The sequence below is a fragment of the Bacillus rossius genome, chromosome 16 (assembly GCF_032445375.1).
Source record: "Bacillus rossius redtenbacheri isolate Brsri chromosome 16, Brsri_v3, whole genome shotgun sequence".
Lineage (NCBI taxonomy): Eukaryota > Metazoa > Arthropoda > Insecta > Phasmatodea > Bacillidae > Bacillus > Bacillus rossius.
This window is the reverse complement of record NC_086343.1, coordinates 33163055-33179189: the sequence shown is the minus strand read 5'-3', so window position 1 is coordinate 33179189 and position 16135 is coordinate 33163055. Positions and strand designations below refer to the sequence as shown.

General features: G+C 37.7%; 1 protein-coding gene across 1 annotated transcript; it reads left to right on the top strand.

The window, feature by feature from the left end:
- The first annotated feature begins 1256 nt into the window (after window positions 1–1256).
- Window positions 1257–10074, top strand: LOC134540043 (calaxin-like). The gene is made up of 3 exons (XM_063382487.1): window positions 1257–1296; window positions 5527–5634; window positions 9793–10074. Exons 1-3 carry the CDS (start codon window positions 1267–1269, stop codon window positions 10006–10008), a joined length of 354 nt encoding a protein of 117 aa, XP_063238557.1. The 5' UTR covers window positions 1257–1266; the 3' UTR covers window positions 10009–10074.
- Window positions 10075–16135: the final 6061 nt, after the last annotated feature.

Below are 16135 nucleotides of genomic sequence, written 5' to 3'. Positions count from 1 at the left end.
CTAATTCAAACATTGTTTTAATAAAAAAAAAAAGTAAAGGCCATGTAATAATTTTGTTAAGTCTGTCATGTCCTATTGCCAGTGTTCTTTTGGGAGACTTTGCAAAAACAACAGTTTATTTAAACGCTTGCCTTGCAGCCTATTTCGTTGTTGATTGACGATTTTTGCCGCTTTAGAAAACAAACGTTCAGATGGGACTGAAGTTCCTACTATGGTTAAGTATTTGTATGCAATTGTATGCAGTTTGGGAAGCTGAATCTTTAGATCATTCCAAATTTCTAAAGGGTTCTCATTTAACCTGCCGACTGGGCTACGTAAATAAGTAGATAGTTCATCTGAAATAGAATCGTCAGATTTCACAGTTTTCCAGCTCTTGTGGACTAATTTGTGGTGATCTTTCCACAGAGAAAATTTTTCTTCTGCTTTGTCAGACAGATCTGACTCTGACGAATCAGATTCCACAGACTCATTTTGTACTCTACTTTTCATAAGTTCCTTGATTTTTGAAACAGCCATGGAGCAAGCAATTGAGTCCATGAAATGCATTTTCTTAAACCTGGGGTCCAAGATTGTGGCTATAGCGAGAGAATTACTCTCTCTATTAACACCCATTCTCTTGTCAATCTCTTTCAGGATCAATGACTGCAATTCTTGGGCAAGAGACTCTTCGACTTTAAGAGGTTTAACTTTTAAAAGAAGACAATGGATAAGTGGTATAACTTTACTGCTAGTGCAGTACTTATCACCTGACACTTCCTTAGTTGCAGCTTCAATCGGCCACAGAATTTGTAAAACCGAAGAAAGAATACATAATTCTGACGCATTTAGCATCGGTGGTGCATTTTTATGACGAATGACTATATTATTGACGACGCTGCGAAGCTCCAAAAATCTCTCGATCATATAATAAGTACTGTTCCATCTTGTATCAATTTAGTTTATTTCTGGGTTGCTGCATTATATTGTCAGTCCACTATTAAATAATAAACTTTTCTTTTTTAAATAAACAAATAGGAAATAAGATTTTAGGTAAAATTTTAGTGGTCAAACCATTAGTTTTTATGAAATTAATTGGTTAAATTCGTTTCGATGTTTTCCTACTAAAGACTGAAAAAACATCGATACATCGAAAGCATTTTAAAACATCGGATCGTTCCGATGTATCGCATTGTAAACATTGATGTTTTTAATACATCGATGTATATCGAATATCCCTATATTATGGTACAATGTACTCTCTAGGTGCTGCAGTTTAATTTTACTTTTATGACAAACGCACAGTTACAGATAAGTAGGGTACAGTGCTAGAGCACTCTAGTGGTTGAGAAGGCAGGGTAAAAATTATTTTAGGTGTTGCACAGTTATTTGTAGTGCCTCCTTGTGGTGTATGTTTGTAGTCCTTGAGTTCCGCAGTCAGGGTGCTGTAACGTAAGCCCCATAGCACAAGCAAGTAAGGGAAGAATACTCTTACGAGTGGGGAAAAAGTTCAGGAAAGAATATTACAAATAATTAAATACAGTCTTATTCCTTAACAATTATTTACACCATGTAACTAAATCACTTAAAATGTCTGTCCAATAATTTATCACTCTTTCGTTCAATCCACAGTTTACTCTCCCCGACTGGAGCTTGGCTCGACATTGGCACTCCTTACTGCTAGTTTCTCACCTCGCACCGCTCATTCGTCTCTCGCATACAGCAGTCCCGATGTACCAGTCTCTGCAAACGAGGCTCGTCGCTTGTCCGGTTATCACTCACCATGGGGGTCAATCACACTCTGTAGGAGGCTGACATCACCGTTTTTATACCCTGCTGCACCCCTTCTGAAATGGTCTCGCTTTAACGTGTTGCCACATCAGAGCCGACTTGATATCCGAAGCTTCTAGAAAAATGGTGTTCTAGTTACGCCATTCAATGCGGCAACCTATGGGAACCTGCAGAATTCTTCAGAGGGACTGAGAGATCAATTACAAAAGCAGGGGGAGAGAGGGGTAGCGAGGATCCCATTAATACGAAAACAATTTCACCACACCAATAAACCGCAACCCATCCAGGGGTCAATGGGCCGGTGACCACTAGGAGGCCCACTACCCTACCTTGAGGCTGTGCTTCCAGTAGTGTGTGAGTGAAAACTATAATGATGAAATATTTCCATCTCACAACCACTGGAGCACAAACATCCATACACTTAAACCCCTCTCTAACAGTATTAAAATAGATGAAAAGTCAGCAGCGCAATTGGTACAAAGGAAATGATGGGCATGCCTCATACATAGTGAAAGTTATTTTAAGGTTTTAACAGCTTGACACTGCTTGGATGGTAAATATTAAGTCAAACAGCCCAGTTGCTGGTGAAAACTAAATTACGGCAAGTCCAGGAGTGAAAAAGGTTTGAATATAAAAAGATGTAGCAGAAAAAGCAAGAAAAATATGACTCCCATCAAATTTACGAAATATCTGGCCAGAATGACAGTGGTGGAAGTGGTTTTTGTTAACATGCACAGCACCTCATAGCAATACCGTGGTCATTTGTAACAAAGTAATATCGAATTACAAAATGTTTTACAAGAAATGCAAATGCCTTCAAATTACAGTGCGATTACATTGTCACATTTTTTTTAAATATTGCATATTAACTTAGGTAATAGTATAGACTGCTTGCATTGCTCTTGTGCATAGTTGCAGACTGGTACTGAAATGCATTTACGCATAGTCCATTCTTGACATCCACACTGTGATTAAGGGGTCGATGGTAAAATAAGAGGGTGGCTATGCATTACTTCAGTAGTCCTGTACTGTAACATAGGTGGTATGTAAGGGTGCCAAGTAGCGGGTTATGCATATACACTGGTACACTTCTCAGGGGTGGGACGTATCCGTGTGGCTGGGAGGCAGCAGGCTTGTGGGTCAGCAGAGATACCACTGGGTGTCATTCCCTATGATGCTACCAACACTGTGCACAGGTGATCTGGTAAGAGCAGGTTTGTTCAAACACACACACTGCTCATGGAAATGGCTTGTCCTAGTTGTTGAGCCATGGCTCGTCGCGACACACACACGGGGTCACTTGCGCATGACTGAAGTTAAGGCTGATTCACCATTGACAAGACACTGAATTACTACATGGCTTAGGGCTGTGAAGCCTTGTGAACTCCTACCATATGGGGGTGATTGTGACACCAGTTGAAGTGATTAAACCTCAAGTAGCATGTTGCAACTCCAGACACGGTTGGCGAGGCGAGAACACAAATTTAGCACAGTATACGAATATTACACAAGGTTCACAGTTTGGACTGTTGAAAGGCACAAGCTCCCTGCTAGGCGAGTAACCAAAATACGTAGTATAACATAGAAGTCACACACTTCAATTAATAGTAAAATAAGTGTTATCTTGTTACCGTGAAATTCGTTAGAACTTTAAAAGATGTATTACGAAATATCTTTAGACTTCCACCATACCTTAATCTGGCAGTCTAGAGCAACGATACCTCTTCAAAACAAAACTTAAAGAATCATAATTTTGGTGTTTTGTATTAGAATAGTTTGTACAAATCTAATTGCTACACATCCCTTTTCAACAAATTTAACTGCATGAACATAGTATTTGGTACGTCTAAATATTTTTTCCCCCAAAAATGAAATTTGTACTATTGAACATGTTATGTGATGAAACACTCCGTACACAAATGAATTTTTACTGTATTTTGTGATGCTTAGACAATTCATTATACGAGAGAGTGTTTGTAGTGAAAAGGTCTGTAAAGACGGGGTCCCACTGGAATTAGCTTGTTCTCAGCAGGAGGGTCCCTGGTAGTCGCGATGTCTTGTGTGGCCTCAGGTGGCATCTTTCCCAACATCACGGCATGACTAAAATCTACGACCACTGAGTCCGGACTTAAAGGGTCTTCATAGCAGGCGGAAGGAGGGGAAGGGGGTTATCCATGCGGGATGGTAAGAGCGAAGCTCGCTGGTGCATTATAGCCTCTAACGCAAGGCTGTAGATACGCACAGTCTTTACGCAGTGCATAGGGTAACTATGATATTTGAGTGGTAACCATAGCATTATACGGTGGATAAATGAAGATATGCAAGTCCTTCGGGTGCTTTCATGAATCTGTACTGGGTGTTTCATGATTAAAAATTCCGAAAATACATGTTTTAGCCGTTTTCACTTTTTTAAAAATGCAGTTCAAAAACAAAATACAAAATCCACCCTCAGAGTATTCCTAAACGCTTTTAGCAAATGTACACCACTCTGATATCTTGAGCAGTTATTAAACTACATGGTTTTTTTTTATGAAGCTCTGAATATGTGCGCCCAGGTTAACGGGGGCCGTAAGTGGTTTACAGCCCACTATAATCTTTAATTTCAGTCGCTTTATGCTTCTGTACATATCCATGGGGTGTAAAACCCCATTGAAATTATTGTGTACTGCTGAATATGACAGTGTCTGACTTCTTCAATATGTTGCTAAATAAACCTTTTAAACACAGCATAACAATTCTTTCACAACAGACTACAATTCACACTGTGTGGCAAGTAAGATAGGGAGACCTATGTTAATTTATGCTTCCAGACAAACCTAATGCTTTAGAGAAAGAGCTTATGATACTGTTGTCATCCTCTGAATCAAATACATTATTGCAAATTTAACTTTTCATCTGGCATAACTGTAGCTAGTGAAAAATACTGTAATATGTACATAAATAAGACATGCTTAAAAATCTTTAATGATATTTGGATTGTAAGGGCATTCTTGTCCATATGATTGGTCACATACTGGGTTCACAGGACCCTACACAGATGGTCATGCCTGGTTTCGGTTGTCCACACAACAGACTATAAAGTCATGTAAGAAATAATTACCATCAGCTATATGATCAAATAGGTATTCTAAGTAGGTCTGTGCACTATTCGAAAGTTCAAGTAACGAAACAAAAAATTATTTGAATTCAATTACTTATACTCAAAATAACAACTATTCCCCTAAATAAAAACTGTAATGAAACCTATTCATAAGAACCTGTATTATTATTATTGACACAGAGGTTAACATTAAGTTGTACAACATAATTGTGTAAATAATTAGATTCAGTATATAAATGGGCCCTGTATGATAAGCTATACTCTATTTAAACATATCCACAGAAAACATATAGGTAAAAGGTTTATTAGACGGCAGGATTGTTAGCAATTTTATAAGTTGAAAAGGAACGTATGATATGCATTTTACAACCACAACAAAAAATAATAACTCCTTAAAATTTCAAAGTGCACTTCTTTTAAAACTGTTTTTTTAGTGTTTACAATCATCAAAATGAAGTATATTATGTCAATACATGAAAGCATGTAGTTATTAAAATATAGCACAAACTATCATAAAAAGTGTTTTTAAAATGTTTTACACTACTTTAGCTATTTGAATTTGTGATATTAAAATAAGACAACATTTCATTCAAATCAAAACCTGATATTCAAGCAGGCCTAATTCTGAGTTTTCTTAAAATTGCTCTTTCCTTCAACAGGTTTACTCCGACAGATCGGCATTCATTTCGCACGATGCCGTCATCAACGCACTCAGGCAGACGCTAATCAAAGCCCCAGAAGGCATCCGAGTTGAAGAATTCATAAGAGTAAGTTCATTTTATTTTGTAAAAATGAGGACAACTAGTGTGAAGTGAAGAGAGAAATGAAAAGCTCACCCCAGGCTGCATAAATCCCTCAAAAGTTGAGGCTACCAACTGAATAGCAGCCTAACCAGCATTTTGAGATGACAAAGGTGTCTGCAGCGAGCACTCACACTGTTGCAGCACAACAGCGTGTTCGTGCAGCGAGTAGTTGGTTGTGGCTGGGACAACTGCAGGGGCGCAGGGAGGTAGGAAGACTGCTCAGGATGTTTGAAAGGAGAGATCATGAGTGGAGACGAACAGAAAGAGGGAAGCAATCATTCCTGGTGAGGACGGGACGAGAGTCGAATGGGTATGAGGCGGGCAAATATTGGCAGTGAGGGGTGGCAAGGACCAACGGAAGAAGCTCCAGGAAATGGGAGAGTAAAGTAGGAGGGGAGAAGAACTATTTGCCATCGGGCAAAAGCCCAAATGCAAGTGTATTCTTGAATTGAAATAGGCCAACAAAGTGCTATGGGCTATAGTCTGTTGTACAGTTCAACCAAACATTTTCCCCCTGTCTTATCTTATCAAAACACACTTCAACCACACTTTACATGTCACAATTGCACAATAAAATCTGTTCTCACACAATACACAGAAGATTGCACTGTTAAAAATTTCATCAGTGCTATACAACCAACACTGCAGTCTGATTGTCACTATTTGATCAGACTGGAAAAAAAAAAACACACAATTGATAATGATGAGGAAATGACTACCAGGGAATGACTATCAAGATTTCATAGTGCTTTAAATCATTAAATCATACTTTCTCTGTAGGCCTGTATGGTCTCACCTATAGACATTTTGTAATTTTCTTTACTTTCAAAAAAAATAAACAGATACTAAATAAAATTACTTAAGTATTAAATAAATATAAGTTTTTAAATAAAAGCCTTATCTTAAGATTTATGAAAATAATTCAATATTTTAATACACAAAATGACGTAATTGAGGTCCATTTTGCTGTTTTTTTGTATTTTATTTCAGTGTTACGCGGTATATTGACTCAGATTTGTGTTTGGCGATGTATTGGCTTAAATTTAGCTGTTATTTCAGTTTTATTGCTATTCACGATATAATCTTGCCTCTGATTGTAGTACAAAACCCGATACATACTACATTAAGTTTCTCTATTCACGTAACAAACAAAAACCACTTTGTAATTCTGAGACCGGATGTCTGAATCAGTAATAATTATGGAAAATTGATTATACATGACAACACTGAATGTGTGATTTCTACAAGATGGATTTTCATGCAGCATCACTCGGCTCCATCCATTATTTTTTTTAAATTATTTGTCCAAATTAATCATCTTAACAAAGCATAAAAAATTCATTTATAGTTTTACATTAAGAGTTCTTTAATAATCTGACATTTTCAGGACTACTGCCAGACCGAATTAGCAAATTTACAGGATTATTGAATGTCACTGTAGTTTTAGCTGGAATAAAGAAGAAATGAAATTTGGTTAACTTTTAAAAAAAGTTGAAATAATAGCAGGAAAAATACACAAACATTAGGACTATTCTGATAATCGCTACTGGCATTGGAAATTAGCCAATTACAAGGTATGAGCACAGGTATTGGTGGTACAAAAAAACCTGCATAGATTTGTTTTTCATATACTTGCTTTGTTTTGTTTGTTGATTGTGATAGATCACAGAGCCTCTTTTGCTGCCAAGTTATGTATTTAAAGGCAAACCTCAATAATTATTAAGTGTCTACTGGTTAACTATGAGTAAACAAGAGAATGTATACTTAACAAAGACGTAATGTGCAGTGTTCCAATGAGCTTTTTACTAGTTTAGATTATTTATTTTACATTCAATAATAAAATTATGGTATCCACCAACTAAATTATATATAAAAAAAAATTATTTTCCAGTAAACAGGGTGTCTACCAGATCTAGTAAATTAAATTCCCTGATTTTTCCAGGTTTTTCAGGTTTAAAACTGAATTTTTCCAGGTTTTCTTTAACACAATTAAGACATTCCAAGAAACTGAAAAAACTGCATAAATTACATTGACAGGTTTCAAAGTATTTCAGCTTACTTAAATTAGTAAAAAAATTACCTTCTTCCAGACGTGGCCAAAGTGACTCAATTGATGGCAAATATAACATTCTGCTACAAATATTTCACACACTTCCTTTTGCAAAAAAACATTAGTAAAAGGAAGCTCCCATCAATTTCGCAGTGACTCAACTTTTGCGTCTATTGCACTTCAGAACGAGCCAAATCCAACATTCGAGCCTTCTTCTACTGCAATGCCTTGATCTCCTCTTCAACTCTTTTTTCTGCCTTCTCTTGACTGTAGCTTCCTTTTCTTTTTGTTTTGTTTGCAGGGCTTTCTTATGCCTACAACTAGCATTTCTTACATCCTGTAACATGGACTTGGTGATATCAACATGCTCTACACCTCCAGAACGTTGAACAAAGTCATACATCTGTCTTTGTGCGATTAGTATTTCTTCCTGCAAGTTTTAAGTTAGCATACTAGAATTCACTGAAAATCCTCTTTCCAATGATGCATTTCCATGGGAAAGTACCAACACCATCCTCACAAACTTTAGAAGGCCTGTTTTGGCAGCTACTGTATGTGCCTTAAGAATGAGCATCCACAAGTGATCAAGGCGCCCGTCTTCTCGAGAAAAAGACGAGAACAGTGCTGCAGAATCTTGCGAGGAACATACCAACTGATATGATCACTCATTGTTATCAGCTTCTTGACCTGATAGCCACCTGTTTTGAAGACAACATTCTAAACTGTACTTCACACGCTGTTTCCTCACACCCGAATTTAAAGCCACAGACGGACATAAGCAGGAAATTCCCTTGGTAAGATTGTACTTCATGGGACTTTTGTCTTGAAGTTTTTTTACCATAACCTTTCGACAAGTCCTATCATTTTTCTGTAACAGGACAGACTTTTCTGGTACTTTCTCTTTCTTGATTGCATGGCATACTCATACTGCATAACCAGACTTGATATTGTTAGCCGTCAATAGATTTTCCTGGTTATCAACATACAATCCAGATACATTGTGTTTCTCCCTAAAGCTCTTCAGTACCTCTGGTTTCAAAAACTTTCCTGCCTAAGCTAATAAAATGTCTACCAGTGAATCATAGAGAAAAGGTGCCATGGGTGCTTCACTTTGGAACATTGTGAGAAAAAATTCCAGCTCTGATGCCAAAAAGTGGAAGAATGTCAATTTTACTTCAAGAAGATTATCTTCAAGAGCACTTTTCACTACACTGAAAGAAAGAGATGAAATAGGAACTTCACTAACAAATTTCTTTAGGTGGGGTAACATTTTCATGGCACGCTCAGCAACTGCAGTATTCCATCTGATTGCACAAAATTTCTTGGGGAAAAGCTCTGATCCAGTTATTATAATGTAATCTGACCTCCTTTCAGGTACGTGCTTAAACAAATAGTAACTGTGCCTCAAAAAACTAACAACGTCCCATTGTGTAGCAGAAATTCCAGTTTTGAAAGCACCATGGACCGTATGAAGCCCACAGCTACCAATTTCTAACAACGATGGCGAATCTTCACCAAAAGTGTCTGTGATATGTATCTTCAAAGCTAACAAAAATGTCCAGTTTACGTTGAGGGCATCCATAGATATTTAAAATTAAATGCACCTGTCGGTACAATCTGAACGTGGGAAGCACATGCTGCAGCACGTCAGCAGGATAACAGACCAGCTTGAACCAGTTTGTAACACGTGATTTGACGCAACTTCCGAATCCGATGGTAAATAAAAGAAAATGGACGTGGGAACTGTTCGTTATTTGCCATTCAAAAATAAAAATGGGAGGGGATACACATGAAGCTACGTCAATACAAACTGATCAATAAACAAAAAACGTATTGCCAACTACAACCTACCAATCAAAAATTCCCTGATTTTTTCCTGATTATTCCCTGATTACAATATTCCCTGATATTTCCAGGTTTTCTAGGGTCGGTAGACACCCTGAGTAAATTATTTATAAGGTGTGGCCAGTAATTATAAATGCTGGTTACGATATCAGACATGAGAGAAGAGGGGTCCCGTACGGCGGAGCATGCCCGAGATCTGTGACCCCCCCCCCCCCCCCCCCTCGCAGGACATGGCGTTCATCGTCATGAGGAAGCTGGACGTGGACCGCGACGGGCAGGTGTCGCTGGACGACTTCCACCAGACGGTGGAGCAGCAGCCGCTGATGCTGCAGTGCCTCGGGCCCTGCCTGCCCTCCAACAAGGCGGTGGGGGCCTTCCTCGCCACCTTCACCCCGTACGGCCCGCACCTCGGCGTCCTGCAGGGCAGCCACCACGACCTCTAGGGCCCTCACCGCCGTGTCGCTCCATGTACGCTCCAGATGTGAAATAAAGCTACAAATGCACTAGAATCCTTCCCAAAAGGTATTAAATACAGGGGTCACGACTCATGAGTCTCCATACAAATGGTTAAAAGTGTGATCAATGTTTATTTTATTGACGTGACAACGTCTAATAAATCAATGAATGCCGGCTGCACAAATGAAAAAGGATGACTTATTGTCCTGTTATGCACATTGTCCCGTTACGCTTTGTCCCATTACACTCATTGTACGCTTGCGCCGCATCTATCTCTCCTACACTCAATTGGAACAACCATCGATTTGACTTTTTCGAGGCACATTAGACTTGAAACACTCCCATTCGTTTCCTACTTTTCCTATCATCGTCCTATCCTTAATAGAATAACACAGATTGGAAGAAGTTAAATAGCAAACATGTATAAAAGTCATAGTTAAAATAATCTGTTCGTTAAAGTAATAAACATATTTGAATTATGAGTGCAAATAAAAGTAAATTTATCAATTAAATTGTAGACTTCATTTCACTCCTTTGTATCCATACAAAATAGTGATAATTCAATAAAAATAAATCAATTTTATTCATAAAAGTATGCAATCATTTCATCAATTTTTTGTTGACGTCACGTTAAACTATCGTCCGTAAACCGACTTTACAGACAACCATTTTTTTTTTACATATGGTATCACATGATGCTTTAGTTAAAGAATGTGTTTCACATGCTTCCCTTCCACGTCAGTACACAAAGACAAGTTGCTCTAACCAATTTTGGTGAACACGCAACAATGTTTCTTCTATAGTTGTATGGAGACTTATGACTCACTCTGCACACTTGAAATGTGTAAGTGTACGTGCATGCATGTGTATGTGTTTGTGTGTGTGTGTGTGTTCGTGTCTATGTAATAATCTGCCAACTTCCTATCCTTCTCCTTGTCGGTACCCGTCTGCTTAGTTAAGCTCGCGGTGACTTGCAACTAAGCTGGTAGTCCACACGCCTAGTATAAACATTGTGTTTAGTGACATACTGCATATATTGAACCTTATTCGTGATAATGTAATGTTTTTTATAACTTTGTTTACAGATTATGTTATTTGCCATTTATTTAGGTACTCCGTACATATGTGTTTAATGCAAATAATGTCTTGTAATTTTCCTGCTTTTTTCAGTTAAAGTTGGCGTAAGAACGTCGAATCCAAACAAATGCATTTCTCCCATAGGAAAGAACGTATTAATTGTCAAGTGTGTATTCAATACAGGAAGATTTTCGTGTTATACATTTTAATCTTCAAGCAAGATTATTTATTTAAAATATTATTATTATCAAGTATTTCTATTTTACACACAAGGTGGCTAGCAAACTTGTGGCGAAAATGCTCCGACTTTTCCAGGCTTGGGAAAATATTTCCCTGACCACTGATGACTATCAAAAATTCTAATTCAAAATCGCGTCTCTTAGGCCTACTACACTTCATTATTGCAGCAGGTAAATAAAAATTATTTTATTACACTACTGACGATGACAAAAAAAAGTTATGCGCTTGGTCGAAGTGCAGGTATAGGTACAGATGATCAAAAGGAATGGGAGAAAAACCTTTTTGCAACATTTAGATACAGGTTGGGAAGGGACAAAAAAAGATTGATACATGGAATCAGTACAAATCAAAACAAGTCTCTGTTGTTACCTTTAACCTTTCTTTAACACAATTAAAAATTGTATTTTAAAATACTTCCTGATTACTTACAAAATTACCAGATTTTTTCCCTGTTGCTAAAAATCTCCTGACTTTTCCAGTGTCATTGCTTTCCCTGTTGTTAGTGCTAGCCAACTTGATACACATTAAAATTATGTAACTACTCATCCAAACTTTTGCTTACTAGCATCAAATAATATTACTGGATCACACAAAACATTTTAAATAACTTACCACGCTTGAAGATCAATATGAATAACACACAAATATTTCTGTTAACAGGGTTTTCTTATAGTTTGTTTGGGGTCTGTGTACTCCAATTTCAACTGACAAATGGAGGGAAATTACAAGTCATTGTTATGTATTAAACACATACGAAGCTAATAAATAAATACTGGTACATGGGAAATCGTAATCTGTAACTGACAGTTTACAAACATGACAGGATTAAAAATATTTAAACATATAGGAAATTCCCATTAAACACAATTAGCACCATTATTTCACAAGCCACTGCGGGCTTCACTAAGCTCATGGAAAACGAAGGGAAGTTGCCAGAGCTAACTATATGGCAATGGTTAAAAAAATATTACGTCAACCAAATAATTATTCACTTGGCATTTATGAATATCTATTCAGAAATAAATAACTAATATTGTAGTTAGTGATGCACCGATTATACTTTGCCGATTACGATTACCGATTATTACACTAATAATTGCAATTACCGATTACGATTACCGATTATCAGTTTTTTGCGTAAAGTTGAAATAAAAAACGAAGTCTTTTACTAAATATTCCTACTTGAACGCCGTTCTGTGTTTACTCATCGTTTAACATCCTCAAACATAGATGGTATAACTACAGTACTCAAATGTTTCCTGGAAGGAAGTTCATACTTTGGTACTGCTTTCTCCATTAGTAGCTTAAACCCTTTGTTGTTGACAATATCGACTGGCTGCATGTAAACACAGATCATTTCTGCAACAGCTTGAGTCATTTCTTGTGCTCTTGGATCAGTGGGCAAGTACTTTATTTTTTTTGATACCATGGCTGGTAGTGTTGTTTGTGACAGTGCACGTTTTTCAGGTGGACTAGGAGTGACATCAGGATCATCTACTTCACTTTCCCAACTTTTATTTATTTTTGCTGAAATCACTTCACTGGAATAAAATTTTTTGCGTGGTTCCACATGTTTGTAGTTGTGTATGACTTCCGGTTCCCGCAACTGCCTCGTGAGATGAGTGTTCCACATATTAAGCATTTTGCTTTAGATTCACTATTAAATCCACCGAGAAAAATTTCCATATGTCACTTTTCGATCTTGAAGACGTTATTATGTGGATCAACAATCAAAATACAAAGCTAAACTACAATGTGTTTACGTTAATGGGCAATGTCTACGAAAAAAAAAAAAAAAACTTCAGTATTCAATATTCATGAATTACTATTGCAGTGTTGCCAACTTCAATTCTGATCGTCACTTGTGTAAACATTTGGTTGCAATTTGGTATTTTATTTTAGTAACTCCCGTTAATGACTAAAAAGAACTAAATTTAAAAAAAATGCCAAATAATCACCATTTCAGTTTATTAATTACTAATTAGCATCACGTGAGCCTACTTTTCTCAATCCTTTGAGAAAGGGAATTATGTAGCGGCAGTGGAATGTGAACCGATGGTGCTATTGTGTATTTGAGCATGTTGTCCATTCCAACCTCACATCATACAGAAAAACATGGCCGACATACGGTACGCAGTGAAAATTAGTTAGGCGCATCGTTTCTACGATACCATGTCCATTTTTTTTTTTCAGACTTACATTTACTAATATAAGTAACATAAATGCCATATTGTGAATTGTGACAGCTTTAAAAATGCATTTATTTTCTTAACTAAATATTTTGTGCGAAGAAATCACGTGTGTGATTTGGCTGTGGCCATGGTAAATATTATGACAATAATACCATTCATGACATTAACTTAACAGGATAAATTGTACAGTAAGTAATTGAATTGAAAGGGGTAAATACTGTAAATCGTAAACGGGGCAGTTATTTATGTACGAGCACAATTCACGAAACAAGCAAATATTATTAGGCGAGTGTATCTATGTACACTCCGAGACGTTGACATTCCCTACCTTCTACGGTCATATTCGTTAAGAGATTTCAGCCGTTTGTAGTTTCAATTCAAGAACTTATTAAGGTTTAACTTGAAATGTATTTTCTTTTCTTTCAAGTCGTATGGGTTTCAGCAACAAAGTTTACAATAATCGGCAATCGGTTATAACCTAACCTGGTAATCGCCGATTACGATTAATCGTCATTGGGTCTGTTTCGTACTGAAACTGTTACCAGATAACACGAAAGTCAAAAACGATAGCCGGACGTCCGATGACGCCGGTACCAGATGAACCACTGAGTCTTTCCTGATGGCCACCAGGATCGCTTGAGTTAACGGCAGCAAAATGGCGCCATATTTGAATTTTGAAGCGTCCAACACTTGGATTAGTTAACATAAATATAGGGTAAGCACTATTTACAAATCCAACAAATCCAACATACCGCCCACCAAAATGCATATTTTAAACATTTATTGGGCGGGCAACGGACACAGCTTCACCACAGGCCGTAGAAAGGTGCCTTGTTGGGTCTTCACCTCAGCCACTCTCACGACACCATCTGAGCCAGGAAAAGTCTTCACAATACGGCCTAACTTCCAGCACAGTGGTGGTAAATTCGGATCTTTGATGAGAACCAAAGTTCCAACACTGAGGATGTCTTGGTCAGTTAGGCTCTTGGGTCGTTGCTGCAGCTGTTGTAGATAATCCTGGTGCCAGCGCTTCCAGAATGACTGATGCGCCTGCTGGATGAGTTGCCATCGAGACAAACGATTTAGCTTGAGGTGGGACAAATCTGGTTCAGGCACTAGTGCAGGAGGCCCCAAGACTAGAAAATGACTAGGTGTCAGAGCAGCCATGTCGTTTGGATTAGTTGAGAGAGCACACAGAGGCCGTGAGTTGAGAATGGCCTCCACTTGTGTCATGAGAGTGTATAATTCCTCATAAGTGAGTACCTGAGCACCTACACTCTTTATGAGGAGAGACTTCACAGACTTTACACCTGCCTCCCACAGGCCTCCAAAATGTGGTGCTGATGGGGGATTGAAATGCCAGGTAACTTGGTGTTCAACCAGCGACTGAGCAAAGGAGTCATGTGTATCCTTGCTTGACATGAAGGCTCTTAGTCCAGTCAACAAGCGACTGGCACCGACAAAGTTAGTCCCGCAATCGCTGTGAAGGTCAGAGCATCGCCCCCGACGAGACAAGAAACGGCGAAAGGCAGCTATGAAAGCATCTGTCGTCAGATCAGAGGCCAGCTCCAAGTGGATTGCCTTGGTGGCAAAGCATACAAACAGGCACAAGTAGGCATCCTGAATGCGGGCCTTCCGCAGTCGGGACATGGTGATTTTAAAGGGTCCAGCATAGTCGACTCCTGTCTTGAGAAATGGCTTGGCTTGTGTGACACGGTCAACTGGAAGATTACCCATGGGTGGGTTTCGAGGCACAGGGCGAACTCGAAAGCATAAAAAACACTTCTTCAGCCGTTGACGAATGAGTAGAGACCTGAAATTGGCGGTGTTATTTTTGGCCAAAAGCGGTATTATTTTTGCCAAAAAGCGGTGTAAAAAAGCAGTGTTATTTTTTTATCTGTATAATTAAATTAAATAGTTTTAACTGTATAGGCTTAATATTTGTTACGTAATTAATTTTCTTTGGCATAGCTTATAATTATCCTAATTTAAACACACTCTTTACATTTACTTAAACCAAAAATAAATAACAATGAAAACATTAAATTTCCAGTTGTACATAAAAATTGCTCACCCCTGACTGTGAAACTTCCATACAGAAATTTTTTAGTCACTTGGTTGCTTAATGCATTGTTCAGTACATAATATAAGAAATTAAAGAACTGTTCATCATATGTAGAACAACAAAAACATTTCATTTCACTATTGAACACTATGTGTTAATAATTTCCTTGTAAAAATTTTACACACACATTAGCTTAACATAACTGTTGCATAAAATTCTTTAAAAAAAAATATATATATATATATATATATATCAATCATCAAAGGAGAGCATTGTAAACACTTCAATATTCTCTTCTTTTAAGTTCTGCCGTCTATCTGAAACAACAATATTGTAGTGTCTCAACAACCTCTCACTCTCAACATTATTTGTAGGCATCCATATTGATTTAAGCACAGCTGAAGCAAACTGTTGACAGTCAGTTGTCAGTGCAGTGAGAATTTTCACTACATCAACAACTTCACCAGCTCTGCACAGTGACTCTGCTGCATCTTTTAGAGACTGGTACCCTTTAAAAAGGTCAACACTGTCTATCATCTT

What these genes read in the sequence shown, in the direction of transcription:
- LOC134540043 (XM_063382487.1), top strand. Translation starts at nt 1,267, where the DNA reads ATGACAAACGCACAGTTACAGATAAGTAGG. An exon ending in CACAGTTACAGATAAGTAGG is followed by an intron (nt 1,297 to 5,526) that starts GTACAGTGCTAG and finishes TTCCTTCAACAG; the next exon opens with GTTTACTCCGACAGATCGGC. An exon ending in GAGTTGAAGAATTCATAAGA is followed by an intron (nt 5,635 to 9,792) that starts GTAAGTTCATTT and finishes CCCCCCTCGCAG; the next exon opens with GACATGGCGTTCATCGTCAT.